The sequence below is a fragment of the Dipodomys ordii genome, unplaced genomic scaffold (genome assembly GCF_000151885.1).
Source record: "Dipodomys ordii isolate 6190 unplaced genomic scaffold, Dord_2.0 Scaffold5, whole genome shotgun sequence".
NCBI classification, from domain to species: domain Eukaryota; kingdom Metazoa; phylum Chordata; class Mammalia; order Rodentia; family Heteromyidae; genus Dipodomys; species Dipodomys ordii.
Genome location: NW_012267221.1, coordinates 21,945,680 through 21,972,462, shown reverse-complemented (window position 1 = coordinate 21,972,462; position 26,783 = coordinate 21,945,680). Strand labels below are relative to the sequence as shown.

Here is a 26,783-nt window from a genome sequence, read left to right as displayed (position 1 = left end):
TTCCTTCCTTCCTTCCTTCCTTCCTTCCTTCCTTCCTTCCTTCCTTCCTTCCTTCTTCCTCCTTCCCTCTCTCCTTCTCTCCCTCTCTTCTTTCTATTTTTGACAGGTTCTTGCTATATAATCAGGCTAACCTTTAACAAATGATTCTCTTGCCCCAGCTTCCTAAAAGCTGGGATTACAGGTGTGTGTCTCCATACTTGGTCTTATGTCATTGCTTTTTATTAACTAGTATATTAATATCCATAGATTTATTCATTCCTCAATTGATAGCAATTGGATCGTTTCTACCTTTTGTCTATTATTTATAATGTTGCTGTGAACATTGGTGTATAAGGTTTTGCAAGGACATATGTTTCATTTCTCCTGGATATACCTATGAGTAGAATTGTTGGTAGATTATGGTTTAAGGCCAGTACAGACAAAAAGAGCCTCTGGGCTGGGGATGTGGCTTAGTGGTAGAGTGCTTGCCTAGCATGCAGGAAACCCTGGGTTCAATTCCTCAGTACCACATGAGCAGAAAAAGCCAGAGTAGAACTGTGGCTCAAGTGGTAGTGTGCTAGCCTTGAGCAGAAGAAGCTTAGGGACAGTGCCCAGGCCCCGAGTTCAAGCCCCAGGACTGGCAAAAAAAAAAAAAAGAGAGAGAGAGAGACTTTATCTAAAAAAATACAAAGAGCTGAAGGCACGGCTGAAGTGGTAATGTGCCTTCCTAACAAGTGTTAACACCACCAAAAATCTCCACAAAAATAGAAGTTTAAGTGTCTTTATAAATTCCCAAAGCAGAAGGGTTAAAAGTCTAATTAGATTAACCTGTACTTACTTTTTAAAGGTCTCTCTAGTGAGTACATTATCTTATTGTTAAACTTTAACCACAGGCCATTTGCCACTTACCTGATAACCCATTCCCTTTGAGTGTGTGTGCTTCTAAGTTTATGAATTTGGAATTTGAGTTTATCAGCAGTGGCTAATATAATCCTTCCAATTGCAAGTGATTTTCCCGTTTTCTTTGTGTCTCATGTTTAGAGTACACTATGTTCTCACATTAAGGCTTAAAAAACTCCGTGATAGATAGGTACATAGTGATTTTGACTCTTCCTATCTTAGCCTAGTCTTTCTGCTCTAACAAAATACCTTAGGTTGGGTAATTAATAAATAACAGGGCTGGGCACCTGTGGCTCTGCCTATAATCCTTGCTACTCAGGCTGAAATCTAAGAGGTTCAAAGCCAGCCAAGGCAGGATATTTAAACTAACAAAAAAGCCAAAAGTGGAGATGTGGCTCAAGTAGTAGAGCACTAGCCTTGAGCACAAAAGCTAAGAACAGCACCCAAACTATTGAGTTCAAGCCCCAGGACGCTCTCTCTCTCTCTCTCTCTCTCTCTTTCTCTCTCTCTCTCTCACACACACACATACAAATAAGCAACATAGATTTATTGTTTCTATGTCTGATACTGATGCAGAGTGGTAAAGGCTGCTCTCTGTTTCCAAGATGGCACCTTGGTGCTACATCCTCACATGGGGAAGAGTCAAAGCAGCTCCTTTCAACCTCTTCTAGAAGTAAACTAATCCTGCCCATCAGGGCAGACCCTTCTGACTCAATCCCCATAGGTTCCACCTCTTAGCACTGTCATATCGGTCAGTAGGCTGAACAAATTTGAGGAGATACCAACATCGAGATTATAGCCCTTCCCTTACTCTGGTTATATCTGTCATTTTTCTTGCTTATATCCTCCTATATATTTAACATTCTGCAATAAACATTTTAGTTTATGCATTTTAAGTATCTGCAACTATTTTTAGAAAGAACTAGTACATTGGAAGTACTAGCATAAAAGTATCTTAAGATGGTTGAGGAGCTCCAGTGGCGCAATTGGTTAGTGTGCGGTACTTATAAGCTGCTTGGTTGATGATCTTAAACACACTGTACCACTTCCTGTTGAGTCAGTCCTAGTAACAACTAATACTGTGTTTTATATTGGTGTGTATGGGTATTTTATCTTTTTTTTTTTTATTTTTGCCAGTCCTATGGCTTGAACTCAGGGCCTGGGCACTGTCCCTGAGCTTTGTTTGCTCAAGGCTAACACTCTACCACTTGAGCCACAGCACTACTTCCTGCTTTTTCTGTTTATGTAGTACTGAGGAATTGAACTCAAGGCTTCATGCATTCTAGGCAAGCACTCTACCACTAAGTCACATTCCCAGCCCTGTATGCGTATTTTAAGTGCATGTATTTTGTATATCTGCTTTAAGTTTCTGCAATGGCCATAAAGGAATTGAAGTTAGATTTTCATAAGTAAGCGAAGACTTTATAATGAGTTACTTTGATTGGACATTTTGTGGTTGAAGAGAACTAATTCCAAACAATAGAAGACAACAACTCAGAAAAGAAAGAAAGAGAGAAAAGAAGGAAGGAAGGAAGAAAGGAGGGTGGGGGGGAAGGAGGAGGGAGGGAGGGAAGGGAGGGAGGGAGGGAGGGAGGGAGGGACAAAAAATAAGTCCTTAGCACGCATGGGCCCCAGCTTCCAACCTTTCATAGAGCTTGTCCCTGGGGTGGGATTGTGAGGGCAGGCCTCATCTTGTGTGCAGCGCCTTTGCCTTGGGCACAGTGAAGGCCTGTGACATCTCAGTGCTGACATCCTTTTCCATCATCTTTTGCTGTTGCCTTAAGTTGGTTTATTTTCTCATTAAAAAAAAATTGATAAAGTTTTTGCATTTTTATTTCTGTTACATGGGAAACCCTCATTCCAAGAGAAATTAATTCTCTTTTTATATATTTTAAATTCAATGCTAGGACAATAATACAAAGAACAACTGAATATTGAAAAAGTAAAGGATCTGAGCCTGCATTTCATTAAGAAAAATAAGCAACATATTTGATGAGAGAATTTAGCATTTTGAGGGTTTATTAGCTAATTTTGGTGATTTGCTGAGTAAGAAAATTACCGAATATATTGTATGGAATGGTATGATATTACTGTGTTTATATGTAAGTTATATCATTACCTAAAGTAGCAAGATATCAAAATTTGCAATGTCCATTTAAATCTATGTCTGTTTCTTATTTTGAGTAGCTTTATTCCATTCTGATGATTAGAAATTTGAAATGTACACTAGGATATGCTATGAAAATTATTCCAACTTCTTAGCGTCTTTGTCTAGGATGCAACTAAAATTTTCATCTTTAAGCCACTCTGATTTTGGTCAATGTAGGTAATGTTTTACATGCTTGTGATGAATATGTAACTAATATTTTATGTTACAAGTAATTTGGCATGATTCTATTAAATTTATTTGTTAAAAGCATGTGTTTTTACTTAGGTTCTTAAAAATTACTTAAGAAAGTACTGAAGTAAAAATTTAAGTATTTGAATTTTGGGGTGTTTGAATTATTTGCTTAATACTTTTTGTTATTAAAATTTGCAAACAGCTGGGCACTGGTGGCTCATGCCTATAATCCTGCTACTCCAGAGCTGAAATCTGAGGACTGAAGTCTGAAACCAGCCCAGACAGGAAAGTCTGTGAGACTCTTATTTTTAATTAGCCGCCAAAAAGCCATAGAGACGGGGCTGGGAAGTTGGCTCAATGGTAGAGTGCTTGCCTCACATGCATGAAGCCCTGGGTTCGATTCCTCAGCACCACATAAGCAGAAAAAAACCAGAAGTGGCACTGTGGCACTGTGTAAGATGGCACTGTGTAAGATGTGAAACATACTGATAGATGTGTGTCACATAGCTGTGTCATTATGTCAGTATTTGCATGTTCCCTTGCCAGATTATGTGTATGATTATGTCCAGTTCATTATTGGGATTTACTATTTGTGCTAGATAACTAATCTTCAAAGTGTACAACAATTAATGTAAACACTTACTGGTTTTCTTGTGCTGGTCCTGGGGCTTGAACTCAGAGCCTGCACTCTGTTCCTGAGATTTTGTGGTCAAGGCTAGCATGCTTTTACCTGAGCCAAAGCTCCACTTCCAGCTTATTTTTGGTGGTTTATTGGAGAGAAAAGTCTCATGGATTTTCCTGCCTGGGTTGGACTTGAACCTTGATGCTCAGATCTCAACCTCCTAAGTAGCTAGGATTAAAGGCAAGGGGTATTGGTGCTTGGCAATGTGAATGTATTTTTTAAAAAAAATATTTGACAGTGTATTGATTTTTAAATTGAAATATGTTTTGAGACATTTATGCAGAACACTTCTCACTGCACCCCCCCCCCACATATCCAGACTTCCATTAAATTCTTCACAGAGACTTTTCAAAACTGAGCTCTGTAATGGGATGTCTGATAAATAACAATGGGAGCTATTGCACATTTACTCTTGATTATAACAATGGGAGCTATTGCACATTTACTCTTGGTTTTTTTTTCATACCGTATGTCTTCATTTTTTTTTTTCCCCATCAGTTGTGGGGCTTGAACTCCAGGCCTTGGCACTGACCCTGAGCTCTGCAGCTCAAAGCAAGCACCCTACCACTTGAGCCACAGCACCACTTTTGGTTTTCTGGTGGTTAATTGGAGATAAGAGTCTCATGGACTTTCTTGCCCAGGCTGCCTTTGAACTGTGATCCTCAGTTCTCAGCCTCCTGAGTAGCTAAGATTACAGGAGTGAGCCACCAGTACCCAGCCTGTCTTTATTTGTTAATTGACATATGACATTGAATATTTTATCATGTTCTTTAAAAAAATTTATTATAAAGGTGGTATACAGGGATGTAGCTCAATGGCAAAACACTTGCCTAGCAAATACAATGTCCTGGGTTCAATCCCCAGTACTGACACCGGATGGAGGGAAGCTTCACTAAACCTCACCTCCATCTGGTGACAGTACCAAAAAGGAAGACCCCCCCCTTCCAAAAAAAATACAGTTAAAAGGGGTTGCAGTTAAGTAAGTCAGGTAAAGTGTACATTTCTTTTTGGATAATTCTACCCCTTTCCTCGCTCTCTCCCAGTTTTTCCCTCCCATCCCCACCTACAAGTTCTATCGTTCATTTTCAGCTTAGTGTCTAGTGAGAACCATTGCTGTATTTGTTCACCCTTTGTCCCTCCATTTCTGTGCCTTCCCTTACTCTCCCCAAGACATATAAATGGACAAACAAAAACAGCAAAAAAGGAAAAAAGAGCCTCTTGTTTTCATATCCGGGAATGTGAATGTATTTTAAAACATAGTCATGACCTCCCCTCAATTGCACTGTGGTAATAGAGTTTTAGTAGAAAGCTTGTTTCTTGCGTACTCAGAAATTAGAAGGATTGTGAAAGGAGTGCACCTCTTAATAAAATAGCAATTGTTTTCAAAAGGGCCCATAAGATACTAGAGAAGAGAGAGAGTGGGGTTAGGACTGGGGTAGGAGAAGGAGATTGGGGTATTCAGATAGCTCTGCAGGCTGTTACAAAACAGCTTTGTATTTATTTAAATATACTGTCCACATTTAACACTCGGCACCCAGTGGTTCACTCTGTCCGGTGATGACAAATTTGGGGGATTTTAAATTAAAATTTAGAGTTCTTTTCTAAAAACCTGCTTTCGTTTAGAATGTAAAGTATGTTTCCCTAACGATAGTCTTTGCTGGCATTATTTAAACAATAGATTTCTGGGAAGTACTAAACTTTTTCAATTAGTTTGATCTTTAATGCTAGCTGAAGGAACAATTACTTGGCTTATCATTTTGGCATAATTTACACCCAGCAATCCTTTTGAAAGTATTGTGTGCTTAGATTAAAACATTGAAATGCTTCCTTCTGCCTGCAGTGCAACAGATTAAAAGAGAAACATAGCAAATCACCATGTAAAATTGGGTCACTGCATTGTTGGGGGACCTGTGTGAGGTGGTCTAGAGTGTCAAGTTGGGGAGTTACTGGAGAGAGAAACAGAGACAGCAAATCACTGTGCCTCCATCCCTGCTTGGTGGATAAATAAGCTTCCCTTGTGTCAGTCACTGTGGGCAATTGTGGATTTGAAAGGAGTAAGGTCAGGACTGAAACCTAAGTAAGTGAGGGGTGTTTAAGCTCCAGCATGATCAGGAAAATGCGCTGAGTCACCATTCTGTCCTTTGAAAAGGAATCTGGAAGAGTTGTAGATTTAGATACCTGAGCTGGAATGAAGGTAAAGTGTTGAAGTGCCAGTGCAGGTTGTGTGCTTTAGGTGCTATAGTGTTTTGATGCCTTTGGAATATCAATGTCCCAGTGAGGTATACACGTCTTATTTTGTATGGGCTGTGCATTGTAGTTGAGTAATGATTATATAATATGATTGTGGCTATAGGAATATAACTGAATATTGTATAACTAACAGTTATGATTATTTATTATCAACAGCCACAGTTTAAAATGAAGATGTACAAGGGTGATTTCCTCATTGTTGGGCACCAGTGGCTCCCACTTGTAATCCTAACTACTAAGTGGCTGAGATCTGAGGGTTGTGCTTCTAAACCCACCTGGGCAAGAAAGTCCCTGAGATTATCTCCAATTAACCACCAGAAAGTGGGAAGTGGAGCTATTGTGGTAGAGCAATAGCCTGGAGCAAAAGAAAACAAAAAAACCCAACAGAACAAAACCCTTAGGGGACAGTGCCTAGGGCTCCTGAGTTCAAGCCCTAGGGCTAGCAAAAAAAAAAGACGTTATATTTTTATTTTTTTATATCCAAGGTGTGTGTGTGTGTCTCTCTCTCTTTCTCTCTCTCTCTCACTCATACACACACACACACACATCACACACACACTCATGCACATACCTTTATTTGTTATAGAAACTGCTACCAAAAGATAGCAATTATATTATTATTCTCTCTACCAGTTATCAGATTTCAGATGAGAATAAACTTATTATCCAGATTCAAATCTGTCACTCACCACTAGAATGTGGACTGTGGCTTTGCTCTGAGAGTGTTGTACTCAGGGTAACTACATGTCCCACCTCCTAGCTCTGCCTTGAAGAGTTTTTCTGGTTTTGTCTTGCAGTGATCCTGAAATTTGTCTTTAAAAATTCCTTCCTTTTGTGTGTGTTAGGTGTATGCTGGTCTTAGCATTTTGCTAAGCTTATACATTTTAGAGTGTGAGCCAAAGGAGACTCATCTCTCTCTGACCGAAGGCTCCAGTTATGTTTATTGGGCAAGTGACTAGGCTAAAGAGTGCTTTGTTAAGAAGAGCAAGGAAACAACTCTAGATCGGAATTTCAGCTCCAGCCTGTAAAAGATGACAGCCTGCTAGCATGGTTTACCCTCTCTCACCAAGGGCCCCACAGCTACATCTGGATTCACTTTTGTTTTCCAATTGGGGTTGCTCTACTTTGAATATGCTTGGGGGGGTCATCATTGAAAGGCTGTTCTGAGAAACAGTCTTGATATTTCAGATTGAAATAAACGCAATCATAGACTGACCCAAGGCAGACTTTAGGAACATCCCTGTTAGCCTCCCGACATCAGGCATAGGATGGAACTCTTCTTCCTCCATCTGAAAGGAAAATATAAAGAGGGGCAGAATTGCAATTGGAGCTTGTTGTTTTTTTTTTGTTTTTTTCTCTGTGTTTTCATTGGCAGTCTGGCTCTGATGTGGAAATGGTGTCTCCTTCCCTTGTCTGTAGGCTGGAGGCTCTCAGGTCATCTTTACTAACCCACTGGAGATAGTGAAGATTCGCTTGCAGGTAGCAGGAGAGATCACCACTGGACCCAGAGTCAGCGCCCTGAATGTGCTTCGGGACTTGGGACTTTTTGGTCTATATAAGGTACGTAGATTCCTGTGGGCTGTTTCAGTAGAGAGACTGTAATGTTCTCAGTATAAATGTGTTTTGAAAAAATACAGAACCTAAGCTTCTCCCCACCCCTTCTCCCCCACCCCCAGTTTGAGAAGCAATCTTGCTCAGCAAGGCACTTATATTATAGGCAGTAGGATCCAGGAGCACATTGGCCTGTTTTCTCCAGCTTTTTGAGAAGCTGTCCCAAGGAGGCCTACTCCCAACTGCTGGCTTCAGTTTACAACCTTTCATTGGGAGGATAGGGAGGAGAGGGCTTGGGAAAAGTTTGGATGAGTTTAAGACTTCAAAATAGTCTTATGTTTATTTTCATTCTAGTTATCTCTATTGATATCTTCCCTGGAGGAGCTTCTCTTTTTCTCTTTGTCATAACATTCAAACACAGTAAAACAGTAGAGGAGTTTGGTAGGATTCGGGTCTTTTAAGAAGTTAAGTGGTAGGATTTGTCAATACTGAATTCCATTAAAAAAAAAAACCACAGTGTACTGTACTTTAACAAGATGCCAGTCAACAGATTCTTTCCCTGCAGGTATACTTACTGCCATCATTACACATCAGATGTAATGGAGCAGAAGCTATTATTTTTCTTAAACAAGGAAGAGTATTTCTTTCCATCTCTTTGCCTGGTGTAAGGGGGAATACTTAAATTTAGTCTTAATAGGCAACTGTGTTTCCACAGCATCTGATTTATTTATAGATCCACCACTGCAGAAACGTGTAAATTTGCTTCTGTAGCTGCAAATTAGAAATTAGAAATTCTCTAGATTAGAATCCCACAGCCACAGGGCTCTCTGGATATGGGCAATACAGGCAAACAATGGCGCCTCCCTTGAGAATGTTTTCCCCCCACTTTGCTCCTTCCTGCCCACAGCCAATTTCCTGCCCACCACCAATTTACATACCTTTTGGAATTACCTCTGAGAGATGAATTTATATTCTCTCTCTATTCTTTGATTCTTTGGAGTTTTGGACTGTGGGTTTTTTTCCCTCTCTCTCTCTCTTCAAAATAGAGCTGTTAAGAAAACAAATATTGGGGCTGGGAAGGTGGCTCAGTGGTAGAGTGCTTGCCCTGCATACACGAGGCCCTGGGTTCCGTTTCTCAGCACCACATAAGCAGAAAAGGCTGGAAGTGGCGCTGTGGCTCAAGTGGTAGAGTGCTAGCCTTGAGCTGAGGGACAGAGCCCAGGCCCAGAGTTTAGGTCCCAGGACTGACAAAAAAAGAAAGAAAGAAAGAAAGAAAGAAAAAGAAAAAAAGAAAAAGAAAGCAGGTGCTAGGGTCCCACACTTGCCTGTTTAGGTGCAACCCTGGGCAGTGAACTGGCATGAGCCACTGACAAAGCTGAGCAACTTGTTCATTGCAATTTCAGATACTGGGACAAACTGTCTCTACGTTGTTTACTACTCCCGTGGAAACCTTCTGCAGCCCTCTGTTATTTAGGACATGGGGGAATGAAAAGGAAAGATCTGTAATTTCTTTTCTTGCAATTCCCAGAATAGATACCCTCCTTCAACTACTGCCTCTAGATTTTTACCTGACCCATCCAAAGCTCTCAATGAATATAGATTGCATATATTAGTTTGTTAGTTTTTGAGCTGCCTTTACTTTGTTGCTTAGGAATCAAGATATTATTGTTGGTGTCGAAGTACCCACTCCCCTCAACTTACTTCCCCAAAAAAGCCAAATAAAACAAATAACATTCAAGTTTGAGACCTGATTTTTTTTTTTATTAGCCTTAAGAAATTGAACCTAGGGCTGGGAAGGTGGCTCAGTAGGAGAGTGCTTGCCTTGCATGCATGAGGCCCTGGGTTCAATTCCTCAGCACCATATAAACAGAAAAAGCTGGAAGTGGTGCTGTGGCTCAAGTGGTAGAGCACTAACCTTGAGCTAAATAGCTGAGGGACCGTGCCCAGGCCCAGAGTTCAGGCCCCACAACTAACCAAAAAAGAAAAAAAACAAAAACAACTGAACCTAGTGCAATGAATTTAAAGTTTGTTTAGCAACATTACCAAGTTACAGAAATCTATAGAGCACAGTGCTTATAATTAATATTATATATTTAAACATTTGAAGCTGAGCATAGTGGTATATGCTTGTAATTTCAGCATTGGGAAGCTGAGGCACAAGTTTGCATTTTATAGCCAAAGCTACATAGAGTGACTGTCTTCAAAAAAAGAACAAAACAGCAGCAACAAAAAGAGAGTAGATCTCATGTTATGCTTTCAAAACAGAAGATAAATTGAGTAATTTTAAAATCCTGAATTATCGGTTGTGAGAATACTGTTGTTGCCAGTTATTAAGTCTGGGACTCCAAGCTCTACTTCCTTTCGCAAGCTTTGGCCACATATGTTGCTTGTGTCCCACTGGTCCACCTCCCCACCCCCTTTTCCCTTCCACATCAGTTCTAATACTGTTTGAAGGACATCTCAGGCTTGTCACTGGCAGCCCCCTGGATCCCAGTGGTCATTCACACCTTGTTTACACACTGTTTTGCACTATTTCCTCACCATGTGACAGGGTGCCAAAGCGTGTTTCCTCCGAGACATTCCCTTCTCTGCAATCTATTTTCCTGTTTATGCTCATTGCAAACTACTTCTGGCTGATGAAAATGGACGTGTGGGAGGTGTAAATCTCCTTGCAGCCGGAGCCATGGCAGGTAACTAGAGAATATTTTTTAGCTTAAAGAATCTTCCTATTCTGAGCTGGGCACTGGTGGTTCATGCCTATAATCCTAGCTACTCAGGAGGCTGATATCTGAGGATCACGATTCAAAGCCAGCCTGGGCAGGAAAGTCCGTGAGATTTCTTATCTCCAATAAACCACTAGAAAACCAGAAGTGGTGCTGTAGCTCAAGTGGTAGAGCGCTCACTTTGAGCTGAAGAGCTGAGGGACAGCGCCCAAGCCCAGAGTTCAAGCCCCATGACCGACCAAAAAATAAAATAAAATAAAATAAAAATCTTCCTATTCTAAGAAGTTGAGACTCTGGTGGACTGGGGATCTAGCTTGATTTAATTCCCAGCATGCCTTTCTCCCTCCACCTCCCCATTTCCCCCTCCATGCCTCACCCCCTGCAAAAAAAGACAAGATCTGTATGTACTTTTCCCTCACTTCTGGAAGAGTTATTGTTTGTATCTGGCTTAGTTAAATATGATTGCTTTTTCTCCTTTGTGGGATGTGCAGTAATTCTGATGAGAGTTAATTACATTTGCATAATGTGGATAAACAACTTAATGCAGCTTAGCAACTTGGAGCCAAATTAGATCTGCCCATCTAAATTGGGCTTTCATCATTAACATGCTTCTTAGCCTCCTGTGCCCCTGAAACCTTGGGTGCATCCCAGCAAAGCATTAAGGTAGAAGTTCTCATCAAATCAGTTGCTTTGTTACACCTGACACTGATGTACAAGTCCAGCATGCCCTTACTTTCTCTGGATATTGGAATCTACGTGATTTCTCTCAAAATAGAGCTTCATAAAGTTGTCTCTCCCTTTAGCCCTCACCAGACCAGAGAGGAGCACCTCAGCAAACCAATTTTGTGATCCTCTTTTTTGTGACCTTTAACATTTGTCTTTTGCTAATGATTGCTTGTGTAAGTTTTTATCCTCTGTACTATGCTGAGAGCTACTTGAGGCTTGGAATTTCATTCTCACTCTTCCCTTCCCTGTGTGGCCAGTGTAATCATAGACTTCAACAAATGTTCATAAATTGAATGAAAATTTTTATCTAATCTACCAAATTAGGTACAGAAGAGATTCCATCTGAAAATGGCATCTCACAAATGCTGGAAGGTACTAAGACACTTAGTACTGATCTCCTAGGTCTACGCTTACCCTTCATTTGTGAAGTTGCTGACTTTGAATAGAAGGAGGAATGAAATAGTGTGTGTTTGCTTTCCATATAGCTTGTAATATGCTGTTAAAGAGCCTAGTATGGCTCTGATCAGCTGGATTCATGATCCCTATTTAAATCTCATGTGCTGGCTTTATTCTCTTCTAGTAGCCTGGCGAAGCAGCAGGATAGCCTGAGCATAGCTAAAAGTGTGGTATGCGTAGTGTGTTACAAGCCCTTGGTTTCTGAGGATGTTGAGATGGATGTGTGTTGTTATTCTTATGTCTGGTGATAGGGGATAGATGACTTGTGATGATTGAAAACTCCTCAGTGGAATCCTGGCTTACTCAGGAGGTTTCAAACCCAGCTCTCCTATCTAATTAACCACCAAAAAAGCTACAAGGGGAGCTATTGCTCGAGTGTTGGAGTGCTAGCCTTGAGCACAAAAGCTCAGGGACAATACCCAGGCTGTGAGTTCAAGCCCCAAGACTAGCAATGCCCCCCCCCAAACACACACACACACACACACACCCCAAAAAAACAAAACTCCTTTAGGCTCAATAGTAGCACTCAGGTAATGAGGTAGGGAAATCAAGTTTGAGGCTAGCCTGGGCTATAAGTTGATTTTAAGGCCAGCCTGAGCTGCATAGTGAGATTCTGTTTCAAAAACACAAGAAAAATAAAGTAGCCAGGAGTGGTGTGCACATATGTAATGTCAGCTTCTGGGGACTGCTCAGTCTGGGCTACAGAGCAACACCCTTTTTCAAGAAAACAATAATGTTCAGCCTATATTTGGGTTCCAGCAAATCCCTTGTCCTTTGACATTTGCAGTTTTGGCTAGCTGAACGTTAAAAGCCAGTATAGTTGCCTGCTCAGTGTGGGCACTGTTGCTATGGCGTGTCTTACCAGTCTCCACATTTAAGGTGAAGGCCAGTCTTCCCTGCAGGCTTTTGCCTTGTGTCTCCCACCCAGCAGCAAACGGCAGTCAGGGAAGTCTGTGTAATCAGAGGCAGGCATTTGCCAGTGGCTGACACTTTGCTGGCAGGGACTGAGAACATTCTGAATCTTACCTCCAAAGACAGGTAATTTACTGGTGTCATCTGAATAGGGTGCAGCGCTGGTTGCAAGGGAGGTATTTGCATCATTTTCTAACAGAGCCCCCCACAAGGCCACCAGTTCCATCTGCCTAGTGATGAGACGGTGATATTTAGGTCAAATTGAATTTCTTCCCCATGGGGAAGGTTATGTTGCTCCTTTGTGTCCCGTTTTGTTTTATAAGTAAAAAGTGTGGTTGTGAAATCCATCTCTGAGTCCTGCTGCTGATCAATCTCAACATGACACCAGGGAGCTCAGGCACAGGGGGTGGATGAAAGGCCTGTTGATGATCAACTCCCCTGGTGTTCCTTAACTGCTCGCTTGGCTTCCTTTGGCTCTAGTTGTAATGACTTCTGTCAGATAAGCATGTCTGACTGGAGTTCCAGTCAGTTCTGTAGTTAGCACCTCCAACAGGTGATGAGTATTACTCACCTTGCACTGGACAGAACACTTGGCAAGAATCAGCACAAACACTACAGTTTGGGGCTAGTTATATTTGGCAGGACCATTATATATTGCACATGAACATTCTTGTATTTAAGGAGAAACAAAAGTGAAGCTGAACAGAAACATTTGGGAATTGTCCTGTTATACTTCAGTAACTTTTTTTTCCCCTTCCCCTAGTTCTTTGGGAAGGTATTTTTTTTTAACTCAGAAAAATAAAATAATTTTGCCTTGTTGATCCTCAAGCAGCTAATAGGCTCCTAAATGCCCCTTCTCCCCCTCTCTCCCCTCCATAGTACCTAGAAATCTACTTACGGAGTTTGGAGTTGCCCTCAAGTGGTTAAAGTTGCATGTTGTGTTGTTGGATGTTAGCTGTACTTCTAGCTGCATAGAGTGCTGTGGATGAATTAAATGTACTTTCTCCTGGAAGGTGTGCCTGCTGCTTCTCTGGTGACCCCTGCTGATGTCATCAAGACAAGGCTGCAAGTGGCTGCCCGAGCTGGCCAGACAACATACAGTGGTTTGATTGACTGTTTCAGAAAGATACTCCGGGAAGAAGGGCCCTCTGCATTTTGGAAGGGGACTGCAGGTAGGAGCCCCCTGGCTTGAATGCCCTGCCTGTGGGCACTCAATAGTTGTCTTTGCCACGGTTTTCCTATTTGTAAGTCTACCTAATCTCCACCTCTTTTTCAGCTCGAGTGTTCCGGTCTTCTCCCCAGTTCGGTGTTACTTTGGTCACCTATGAGCTTCTGCAGCGGTGGTTTTACATTGATTTTGGAGGCCTGTAAGTAAAGCTGCTCAACAGCCATATAAAGAAATGACTATAACACAAGTTCTGTTTATAAAGGCATTTTTGGAACTCTTAGAAAACTGAACAGACAGAAATCTTTACGACCAATGCATTTAAAATACTGGGTTTAAAGCTTCACTGTTAAGACAGCATGACGTAATGTACAGTGGTAAACAGCTATTTGAGGATGGTTTAGGGGGATAACAAGTTAAAATGCTATGTGAATAGTGGTCTTTTTTTAATGTAAGCATTTACTGAACTTTATTAGGTTGTTATTATGTGGGTTTTGTTAGATGATCTTTTCACCAGAAATAATCTGAATTTGTACTAGTAACATTTTTGCAAATTTCCACTCAGTGATCCAGGTCTTTTTGTATCTCTGATGTTTTATTATTCACCATCATTTCTTATTAGAGAGGTATAGATGTTAATAGAGTTAATTCCTTTATTGCTACCCTCCCCAAAATAGAGCAAAATGAAATCCCAGTAGGTTCAAACAGAGGTCATGCCCTTTCTGAATATAGTCATTGGTAAGGTGTAGACCAACAATTGGGCTGCTTGAAACAGCAATTGAAGCTCACTAGGAGTAGAGGAATTACTTGTTGAATCTGCTGGGTAGGGGAGTTGTACCCAAAGCAACAATGATCAGCTTTACAGAAGACCAAATGCCTTTTCTGAATTTTTATATCATGCATTTGTGAACTCCTCACCTACTGAAAAGCTAACATGGGAAACAGTTGTTGAAACAATAAGTGGAAGGACCTGTAGACAAAAAGCAAGACAGCTAGATTGTGGTCAGAGGCCATCCTGGGCAAAAGTGGAAACACTTATCTGAAAAATAAAGCAAAGTGATCTGGGAGGCTGGCTGAAGTGGCCGTGTTCTTGTCTAGTAAGTGCACAGCCCTGAGTTCATTCCCAATACTACCACCTCCCTGACTCACCCCAAAACAAGAACAGTATTCTTACTATTCTGTTGTAAAAATACTAAAGCTCAGGATTGTCTGAGTTTTCATATCTATAAAAGTAAGAATGAAAAGTATTTCTCGTTAATTTTAGTGATAACTTTTGTAAGCCTGGTATTTAGAAAATTAACTTTTTAATTATGTCAAAATAAAAATGTATACTTTTGCTAGGGACTGATGGCTCATACCTGTAATCCTAGTTACTTAGGAAGCGAAGATCTGTGGTTTGAAGCCAACCTGGAAAGTCCCTGAGACTCTTATCTCCAGTTAACCACCAGAAAGCCAGAAGTAGCTTTGAGCAAAAAAGCTCAAGGATAGCACGTAGGCCCTGAGTTCAAGCCCCAGAATCAGCACACACACACACACTCACACACACATACACACACACACACATACACACACACACACATACATACACACACACACACACACACACACAAATACTACTATAATTGATTTATGCTTTTGTAGAACATTTGGAAAATATTAAAAGAAAAACAAAATCCATGACTGCATTTTCCAAAGAATATTACTGGGTATATTTTTTCCATGTATCTATGTATAAGTATTGAAATTAATTTTCATTTTAAGCAAGTATTTGAATAGGGTGCTATGAAGTAGCTGTCTACCACAACTAGTGCAGCGTAGAGAACATGGAAATAGTTGAGACAAGCTTCTTTATAGCACATGGGTCAGAGTGAAAATGTTCAGTTGTAAGCTGTCCTTGTCAGTCTTGAGCACACTAACCATTGTCTTTTTCCTGTCAACAGCAAACCCTCAGGCTCAGAACCAACGCCTAAGTCCCGCATCGCAGATCTTCCTCCAGCCAATCCTGATCACATTGGAGGATACAGACTTGCCACTGCCACATTTGCTGGCATTGAAAACAAGTTTGGCCTTTATCTTCCCAAATTTAAGTCACCTAGTGTTGCTGTGGGTCAGCCAAAGGCGGCAGCAGCAGCAGCAGCTCAATGAGGAGAGTAGCAAAGTGGCACCCTGAAGAAAGAGCCGTAGGCAAGCAGAGCAGCCCTGTAATGTGTCTTGTCAGCTGCATGGTGCTGACTGAGCCCGAGAGTCCAACTATTCTTTCTATATGACATATACATATGTCTGTTTATAAAATAATCATTTGCCCAGGGGGAAAAATCACAACGCAGTTTCAAGCTTTAGTCTTATGTGTTGAAATGTTTTCTAAGCCTGGCATGAAGTGTAGTGTTCTAGACTCTGCTTTGCACCGCTTGTACTTACAGTGACTGTACATATTGTACATCTTTGTACAGAGACATCTTGGCGCCTCCATCCCAACAAATCACATTTATAGAAATGTAATACAGTTCTAAGTGGCTTGAAATGTACAGAATGTTTCGAAAGTGTTTTATTAAGAATCATGAGAATAAATGTATTCAAATTAAATTCTTTCTCTCATTGGTGACTTGTGGTAATAAAGCATCAATATTGGATGTATTTATTTCCTAAGTTAGTTTTCTGTTTTTGAATAAGAAGGTATTTGCTGGTAATAGGCATAAAATGACCTAATGCTGACACCATTAAAGCGGTGATACTTGGTGAGGATGCATGCCTGTGGCTGCGGAGCACCAGGCTAAGAATTTGCGTGTGCTGTTGTGTTTCATTTCCATTCAGTGTGTTTGTGACCTCCTGTTAAAAAGAATTTTGGAGACAACGCCTCTCCTGTCAGTGTGCCATGGAAACCTGGTGGTCTCCACCATCATTTGCTTAGTGTTGCTGTTCTCTGATACACCAAGCAAAGGCCAAACTTTTGAAAGAGTAAAGGATATTTTGGAAATTTACCTTCATATGGTATGATTCCATTAAGAAAATAAAAGCACACTAAAATGTATGCATTTAGTTGGATTTTTCTTCACAAATGCTGATTCACTACTGGTTCCAAATCACTTATGATCCGGTTTGCTCCCTCCCACCTTTATAGAAGATAGTTTGGTTTGGAAAGGGCTTAGGTAGAGTGAGAAGAAAGAGAAGAAAAGCTCCTAAAGAGTGATTTAGTAGGGTCTATCTAGCACTTTACTTAGGAGTCCAAATGAAAACAACTTATTCCAAAAAGTCACTCATCAAGGGTATGATTACTAACTTCAATCGAAGCATGCATTTTGACAGCCACAGCTACACTTTTGCTATAGGTGTTTTTCAATGTGTAACATCAGAATTTGTTTACTTTAGTGAAGTACTCTGAGAAGACATTGCTATTGCCAGTGAACTGGTTATAGAACGTTTGCAAATGTTTTCAAGGGGTACACTTACTATCCTACTCAGCACTCCTCCGCTGATGGCTGACAGTCTGGGATTGCAACCAGACAGGCCCGTCAGGAGCAAACAAATTTCAAAAGTAAGCTACTTCCAGAACTAGATCAATCTTATTAGAATGAAACAAAATTATTTCTGCTATAGTATGTGTTAAACACATTCAACTAGATCATGGATATGTAATTACCTATATGTGTGGTTAGAGTACGATGCGAAAGTAATTTCTTTACCCCTTGTGCTCCTCCCCTCTCCCACCCTCAGCTTAATGAAATGATTTCAGTTAATAGAGTATAAATTTATGGTTGTTTTTCATACATCTCTATAAACCTGTATTTCTATTTTGCATTAAAAGCCAGGATTACGATATATATGTATGAATCTGTATGACTCTGTTTACTTGCTTTTATTTAGTATGTCTCTGGGCCCTCCATGTCAGTTCATAAAAATGTCCCTTATTTTTTAATAGTATTTCATTGTATAAATCATGGACTTTTTTGTCAATATTCCCTTAGTGACACTTATTTGGTCTTTTCCCTACTATAAACAATTTTGTAGTGAAAACATCTTTGCATGCATGCCTGTGCTAGTATCTCAGAAGGATACAATAATAGGATTGGAATAGAACATTCACAAGATAAATATGTTTTATATTTTTCATACATATTGTCATATTGGTTTCCAGAAGGATCTTATTATTTTACATTCCTACAGGCAGCATATGAGAATGACTACTGTTTTTTCGAAAATTATGACCAGTGATCATTGCTGTTTTAACCTTAATTTTTCTACTTGAATGCCTTTTTATATTTAGTGGTCATTTGTGTATTTTTTTGTCAAATATATAGTAAACACATAAAGCACACTCCTGCACACATTCATTCATATACACACTCCTGCACGCATTCATTCATATACACACTCCTGCACGCATTCATTCATATATACACAGAAACGTGCTTTAAATGCACATAAAAAGAGCACTCACCACCAGGTCTCCAGTTCTCCCATCACAGTCCACTCTTCACTTTAACATTCTCCCTCCCTCCCTCCCTTCCTTCCTTCTTTCCTCTTTGTCTCTATCTTTCTAGTTGGTTGTGGAACTTGAACTGAGGGTTTTTTTCCACTCAAGGCTAGCACTCTACCACTTGAACCATAGCACCACTTCTGGCTTCTTCTAAGTAGTTTATTGGAGATAAGATTCTCATGGACTTTTCTGTCTGGGTTGGCTTCAAACCTTGATCCTCAGATCTCAGCCTCCTGAATACCTAGGATTACAGGCACAAGCCACTGATGCCCTTCTATATATCTCTATGTTCCTAAGTACTATATTTTAATTCCTCTTTTTTTCCTTCCTTCCTTGTCCCCCCCCCCTCTCTTTCTTTGCTTTCCCTCAGCTCTTCAGCTCAAAGCTAGCACTCTGCTACCTGAGCCACAGCACCACTTCTGGCTTTTTCTGCTTATGTGGTGCTGAGGAAGCGAACCCATGGCCTCATCCATGCAAGGCAAGAGCTCTACAACTGAGCCATCTTCCTACCTCCCCCCACCCCCCGCTTTTTTTTTTTTTTTGGTCAGTCATGGGGCTTGAACTCTGGGCCTGGGTGTTGTCCCTCAGCTCTTCAGTTCAAGGTTAGCACTCTACCACTTGAGCCACAGCACCACTGCCAGCTTTATGTTTATGTAATGCTGAGGAATTGAACCCAGGGCCTCATGCATGCTAGGTAAGCACTCTGCCACTAAGCCACATTCCCAGCCCTTTCTTTCTTTTTTGAGATAGGGTCTCAGGCTGACCTCAAACAATCTTCCTTCCTCAACTACTCTAGTGCTGGATTATAGGTGTATATCACTACATCTTCTTAATTTTGAAATTTGTATGAATCAAGTAATGTTACACGTCGGAGACTTCTTTTTATTTGGGGGGGGGGTCCAGTCGTGGGGCCCGAACTCTGGGTCTGGGGGCTGTCCCTAAGGTCTTCAGCTCAAGGCTAGCGCTCTACCACTTGAACCACAGCGCCACTTCCAGCTTTTTTTCTTATGTGGCGCTGAGGAATCAAGCCCAGGGCCTCATGCATGCAAGGCAAGCGCTCTACCACTGAGCCACCTTCCCAGCCCTACGTTGGAGACTTCTTTTGCTAAACATTATGTTTGTAAAATCCAACCATTGTGTGAAGCAATAGTTTATTCCATGCTATGGGTTTATTAGTTATTTTTGCCAGTCCTGGAGCTTGAACCTGGGCACTGTCATTGAGTCTCTCTATGCTCTACCACTTGAGCTACAGCGCCACTTCCGGCTTATGTTTATGTGGTACTGAGGAATCGAACTCCAGGCTTCATGAATGTTAAGCAAGCACTCTACTGCTAAGCCACATTCTCAGCCCTTTATTAGTTTTTTTTTTTTGGGGGGGGGTCTGGTCATGGGGCCTGAACTCTGGGCCTGGGCCTCAGCTCTTCAGCTCAAGGCTAGCGCTCTACCACTTGTGCCACAGCGCCATTTCCGGCTTTTTTTTCTGCTTATGTGGTACTGAGGAATCGAACCCAGGGCCTCATGCATGCAAGGCAAGTGCTCGACCACTGAGCCACCTTCCCAGCCCTACAGTTTGTTTTTATTCATTTTTTTAAAATGTTTTCAAGAGCTTTATTTAAAAGACCAGGGCACAGAAACTAGGCAAGTCACAGCACCAAATAAAGCTGGAGGCTAGGAGGCCTCCAGTGGAGTGGAGTCTACTGGGTGAACATGATCCTTCCATGGACGAAGCTGACACCGGAGGAGGGGTTCAGGGAGGAGCGTGGAGAGCACTCTTCAGCCTTGTTGGTGCCTTCCACAGCCAGTGTTTTATTTCATTCTTGATGGACATTTGTTTGTTATCTAGTTTTGAGATAGTAGGATAGTTGCTATGAATATGATAACCATAAATGACAGGGTATCTTTGGGTTCTGTTCTTGAACTTTTGTGCTCAAGGCTAGTGAGCTTGAACTCAGTCAGAACCTGGACACTGTCATTGAGCCTTTCTGTGCTCTACCACTTGAGCCACAGCTCCCTTCTGGCTTTTTGGTGCTTAATTGGAGATGAGTCTCTTGGGTTTGTCTGCCAGGGCTAGTTTGAATGTGATTCTCAGATCTCAGCCTCCTGAGTAGCTAGGATTTTAAGTGTCAGTCACCAGCACCCAGGTTTTGTCTTTATCTGAGTGTCCTAATTTCTCTATCTTCAGTCCCTGGTATTCTATTTTCAATTTGTTCCTTTGTACTAATTGTCAACTGAATTTTTACTTGAATTATTCAGCTTTTCATTTTTAGAATTTTTTTTAGCATTTCTGTATCTTTATTGAACTTCTTTCATAGCTTGCATTAACTTCATTTCAATCATTTGAGGTTATTTAGCTGTTTATCCGTACTCTCTCTGATTTCATTCAAGTGCTACATACGCGTTTTCTATAAATTTGTAGTTTTCTACCACTTGAGCCACCACTCCATTCCAGGCTTTTTTTGATAGTTTTTTTTGGAGATAAGAGTCTCACAGACTTTACTGCCTGGGTTGACTTCAAACTGCAATCTTCAGATCTCAGCCTCCTAAGTAGCTGGGATAATAGGTGTGCCCATAATAGGTGGCACAAATCTGTTGTTGATTATATTTAATGTTTTTTCAGTTCTTTGAGATTTCATGTCCTTCATTATCATTGAGGACACTTATTGTGGAAGTGTTAACTTTGGTAGGAAACGTGTTGCTTTTTTATTTTATAATATTGTGCTTCTGCATTGGTATTTATACATCTCAAGTCAAGTTTTTGGTTAGAGGCTTTTGTTTTCTGTGTCCTTTCAGTTTAAGTATATACAAGATTGTGTAATGGCTGCAGTGGAATATTTTCTCCTCATTGGGTTGGGGATGTCAACATGCACTGGTCACTGAGTGCAGCCCTAAGGGAGATCAGCTGCAGAAGCAGTCATTGTTGATGGGCATACCCACGATGAGAATATATTAATCCATGATTAGAAGCAACCACCTCCACCATTCCAGTATCTTGAGAGGAATAAAGGGATCAAGATAATAGTTCATGAAGTAGGTAGACAATAACTAGCAAGGTTTAGTAGTATTGGAAAGAAGAAAGCATGAGACAAATATTACAAGATTTATGGTATCTTAAGGATGGAAGTGAAGGCAGCTAATGTTATTAGGTGAGAATAATAAAGACAAAAGATCAGCTAGAGGTATATAAGAAAGGAGAAAAAATGATCATGCAATCTAATGGTTAGAAATAAAGGCATCAATGAAGGACTGCTCTGAATAGAGTAGAAAGATGGCAGAGCAATAGGAGTGGGAGGGCGAAGATATAGTAAAAAAAAAAAGTTATTTAAAAGGTGGGTATTATAGATCACAAATAATGGCCGCAAAAAAGGGGAGAAATAGAAGAGCATGAAAGAAAAGTATTCAAAACAAAAAAGACAAAAATAGTATTTCCTTTGTTCTCTAAAACTGATTTTTTTTAAACTTCTAAACTGTTTAGGCCAGCATAGTTTGTCTAATTTGGAGATTCAGAATCCCATCACTTTCTTTTCCGTTTTTTCTTTTTTTGGTTGGTCGTGGGGCTTGAACTCTGGGGCTCGGCGCTGTCCCTGAGCTCTTCAGCTGAAGGTGAATGCTCTACCTACCACTTGAGCCACAGTGCCGCTTAATTTGGAGATTTAGTTCATTAAGGCAATGGTTGCTCAGAATTCTGAGTTGAAGTCCCAGGACCAACAGTGGACTTAAAGTTCTAATTATAAATTCCTATGCTGATTCCTGGGCCAGGCTCCTGATCTCACTAATTCCAGACACTCAACTTAACCTGTGGCATCTTCCATTTTTCCCTGGCCCCACCAACACAGGCTGCACTCTAGACTTGTGTGGTTCCATTCCCATGTTAGTGACTGCTGTTCTTCTCTCGGTTTACTGACCCTGTACCAGGTCACCCTGTTTAGGACTGAAACTGCTGTGGCTAGTGGTAGGTCTGTGCTGTTCTTTAAGTCATTTAACTTATAAATTCTTTCCTCAGCTGCATCTAATGTAGCAATTAGCCCATCAGTGACATCATTCAGTTTTTTATAGTATTTATTTCGAAGCATTTTCATTCTTAGTATTCCCATCTGATCTGATCTGATCCACAGATTTCAGCCTCCTCAGTACCTAGAATTACAGGTATGAGCCACTGGTGCCTGGCTCTTCATTTTTAATAGCTAGGGCACCGCTGGTGGCTCACGAGTATAATCCTGGTTACTTAGAGGCTAAGACATGAGGATCGTGGTTTGAAGCTATCTGAGACAGAATAGTGTGTGAGACTCTTATCTCCAATTAACTACCAGAAAAAAACCTGAGGTGGAAGTTTTGTTCAAGTGGTAGAGAGCTAGTTAGCTTTGAGTGAAAAAGCTAAGGGAGTGTGTTCAGGCCTGAGTTCAAGCCCTAGTACTGGCATAAACAAACAGCAAGAACAACAAAACTTCCATAAATAGTTGTGGTAATCCTTTGTAGTTATTCCACATTTTTGTAGAACACCTCTTTCATGAATGTTATCAAAGCCTGTGATGAAAGCCATTGTGGGCCATTGCCAATCAAAGTTATGGTAATATTTAGATTCTTTTTCTTTTCTTTTTTAGGTCCAAGACCTCAAACTCCACCAATAGTTAGATTCTTGGTATAGGTGTGTGTGTGTGTGTGTGTGTGTGTGTGTGTGTGCACATGCATGCCAGACCTGGGCTTTAACTTAGGGCCTGGGCCTGGGCACTGTCCTTGTGCTTTTCTGTTCAAGGATGATGCTGACTACTGGAGCCGCAACTCCACTTCTGGCTTTTTGGTGATTTCAGTTGGAAATAAGTCTCATGGACTTTCCTACTTGGGCTGGCTTTGAACTGTGGTCCTTAGATCTCAGCCTCCTGAGTAGCTAGGGTTACAGGTGTGAACCATTTGCTTGGTATAGGCTTTTTATTTCCCAAGCATTAGCAATTTCCTGGGGACATTACCCTGCCTCTTCATTTTCAGGGACATTTCCCATTTATAGACTGGACATAGGCACTCTTTGGACTACCACTTAGCTTATAGTTGGGGACTCAGGCATACTTAGTTACTCTGAATCAACACCTGCTCATACCTCAGTCATCCTGCCCATATCTAGCCCCCACCTACTCTTTGAGACTATGACTCTTATTCTTCCCTTTATACTTTGTCTGTTTTGAATTGTGATTTGTTCTCATCCTGCTATTTATGACATTTCTTCAAATTTCTATTGAATTGCCATCTCTCTCATTTTTGAAAACTGCAGGTTTTCCTGTTTGTCCTCTGCTCTACCGCTTCATGACATTTGGAGTTGAGGGGATGTAGATGCTTCTATCTGTATATCATCTTGATTCAATCTCATTAAGATTACTTAGAGCAACCCTCGAAACTCTTGTAACTTTTGTAAGTAGTGTTGAAATGGTTTCTGGGATGGTATCAAGTTACAAACATGTAACTATTCACAGAAATTACTAATTCACAGGAACTTAGTTTTCAAGGTTTTATTGAAAGATCAGCTTTTTCTGTGCTTCCTAGTATGTGAGATTTGTGATGGATTTAGCAATACTAAAAACTAGTTTCCAGGTGACATGAAATAGAAGTTAGTGAAACGCAATTTTATTTGTACTGAAAACAGACAAGGGACAAAATGCAGTAAAGAAATGATACTCAGGCCGGGCGCCGGTGGCTCACGCCTGTAATCCTAGCTACTCAGGAGGCTGAGATCTGAGGATCGCGGTTCAAAGCCAGCCTGGGCAGGAGAGACCGTGAGACTCCTATCTCCAATAAACCACTAGAAAACCGGAAGTGGTGCTGTAGCTCAAGTGGTAGAGCGCTCGCCTTGAGCTGAAGAACTGAGGGACAAGAGCCCAGGCCCAGAATTCAAGCCCCACAACTGCCAAAAAGAAAAAAAGAAATGATACTCAAATGACTTTAAGAGAAAAAAGGAGGCCCAGTACTGCCTTAACTTTACACAGCCTATGCTCTCCAGCAATTGTTCCCTTTCCCACTGGGCAAAATGTCTACAAGGTCAAAAGGATTTGCTTAGTTGGGAGCCCATTTTGGACCATGGTCAAGGTACTTTGGAATGCGAATTTCCTGCCTTAACAGACTGATACAAGAGTTAAGCCTTTCTCCTAAGGCTACTTTACCGCAAACACCCTAATCAAGAGAGGGTGACCAGGGGTAGCCTTTTACAAGGATGGGAATAAAACTTGGGTGTATAGAATAAGAAACCCATAAATGCTCTGTGAGTCCTGCCATAATACATAGTATTTACTGAAGGAGAGCAGTCGACTATGTATGGGCTGAATCTCCACTGGCATGGAATTCTGAGAAGTCTGATTCTGCAAACCCAAAGTGGACCTGCATGTTGTCATGAACATAATGTCTTTTAAGTTTCATTTATAACACTGAAATGCTTACTGTCTCAAGAGTCCAGGAAGAAGAAAGTCATTTCCTAATTGGCTTCAGGCAACTGCTAATATAGAGCCCAGAAGGAAGTCTTGCTCATTTGTAGGTAAGTCACTGCCATCTTCAACCAGTGGAAACTTCTATTCCTTTATCTAACCTAATTCTTCCCGTAGTTTGAGCTGACCAGTAGTAGTAAAAAGTTCCAGAATAACATTCTGTAAGCCAGAAGACTAACAGTAATTCTTATAGAGATGTTCATCTTTTAAATGTGTCATTATATATAGGTTTATATGAGTAAAAAAAAAAAAACAACAAATTAGCCAGGCAGGGTGACATGTCTCTGTAATCCCAGATATTCAGGATGCTGGGGCAGGAGGACTGTGTTCAAGGCCAGCCTAGGCAGCACTGTGAGATCCCCATTCCACAAAGTACAAACACCAAAAGAACAAAATCACCAAAACTGAATTTTTGCTTGACTCAGAGCATAAAGGCAGTATAATTAATAACATGGCTTCAAAATCAAGACCACCTGGGTTAGTGCTTAACTGTGAATCACTTACGGTTTCCGAGCCCAGTGATACACTAGACCTGTCTTGTACCAGTTTAATGACAGCCCATTATATATATATATACATATATATATATATATATATATATATATATATCTTCCTAGTTCCTTGTTCAAGGATATCACACTCAGTTTACAACAGCCATGATAAGAGTATTTATTCCATGGAAACTAGCTAAAAATCAGGCTCAAAGAAATTGGTCCAAATCAATTTCTTATGTAAACTAGTAATCAAAATAGTTCCCAAATCATAAAGAAGTTAGAATAAAGGAGACTACATATATGTACATAATCACTTAGCAGTGCTCAATAACTACTAGCAATGATTGTTACTACATGATCAGCATGCATACCAGTTCTTCACAGAGCAGAACAAATAACTTTGGAAAACAAGTTGTACAGTTCCATTAAGTAGAAATTGTTGGTGTAAAGCCTTTGAGTAAAAACTCCTGTTATTCCCAACCTTATAATGATGAAGCTTGATGAAGCTTATATTCTACTTGCTTAGTGGTCTTGTCAAGTAGAGGAAGCAGAATACAAAGGCTATGATAAAGATCACAAAGGAAACTTAGAACTGGTCAAGGCCTGTGCAGTATAGATCTACAAATTTCTAAGAGCCTGCTTCTGACAGCTAATAGCCAAGAACTAAGAGATGATAACTTCTAGAAGCTTCTGCAGATCAGTTAATGAACACCTCATGGCAGCTCATCAGCTACCATGACAACAATGGCCATGTATTTGTATGGCACTCTACGGTTTAGCATGCATTTCTACATATGTTCAGGTTTAATCCCCACAATTGTACTGAAACAAAAGGGCAAAACATTTTCCCAAAGGCGTGTCATGTCAACTTGAATTGCAACACACTTGAACTGGTCATCAACTCATGATCCTTCCCAAATCCTGGGATTATATACATGTACTACCATGCCTGGCCCCAGATTTTGGGTCTTTGAGCCCAATATTCTTTCTTGCATATACCAGGCCACACTTATAAATAAGAAATTTTGTTTCAAAGCATTTCCATGACTTTATTCAGGAAAAAAAATGTACTGAAAAATCCAGTACAAAAATTCACAAAAGATAAAATTACTTGCTATCAGAGACTTACCGGTGGTATTCCTGATTTCCAGTCACAAGGTTAGGGCTCTGCATGTTCAGTGCAATGCAGGTGTGTCCTACACCCCACACAATCACTGCCCCACAGCTTTCTGGACAAATCAAGTACATTAGGAGAGAGGTAGGATAATACATTATCAAAGACCTGAATAAGTGACCTCACAAAGTGAAATAGACCTTTCAGAAAGCTTACCTGAGTGCAAGCTGTTCCATCCTCTGACCGGGAACTGGTAATGGAATATTAAGAAGCCCAAACTGAGATTCCTGCTATGAAACTAACAACACAAAATACTGTAATTTTATAAAAGTTTGTAGGAGATTGTTGATTGGCTGTGTTGAAACTGTCTGTGGCTAGAAGCTATGTACTGAAAACTTAAATACCTGATATCCATTCAAACTTTGAGAAGTTGAAGATTGTGAACATGGAAGGCAGAATAAGAATTTAAATATCTAAATCCAACAAAAGATCTGAGAACATTGGCTTGTTGTGAAAAGCACTACCATTCAGTGACTATTCAGTCTTATGGATCAT

The 26,783-nt window shown here is 40.6% G+C and overlaps 1 protein-coding gene across 3 annotated transcripts in view; it reads left to right on the top strand.

Annotated features, from left to right (window-relative positions):
- Positions 1 to 16,315, top strand: part of Slc25a12 (solute carrier family 25 (aspartate/glutamate carrier), member 12) — a 108,212-nt gene extending 91,897 nt beyond the window's left edge. For all 3 annotated transcript variants that reach the window (XM_013030518.1, XM_013030511.1, XM_013030527.1), the window contains 5 exons: positions 7,572 to 7,712; positions 10,255 to 10,393; positions 13,534 to 13,692; positions 13,797 to 13,887; positions 15,626 to 16,315. In XM_013030518.1, the coding sequence (XP_012885972.1) occupies positions 7,572 to 7,712; positions 10,255 to 10,393; positions 13,534 to 13,692; positions 13,797 to 13,887; positions 15,626 to 15,830 (735 nt within the window). In that variant the 3' untranslated portion in view covers positions 15,831 to 16,315. The remainder of the gene's footprint in view (positions 1 to 7,571; positions 7,713 to 10,254; positions 10,394 to 13,533; positions 13,693 to 13,796; positions 13,888 to 15,625) is intronic.
- The last annotated feature ends 10,468 nt before the right edge of the window (positions 16,316 to 26,783 follow it).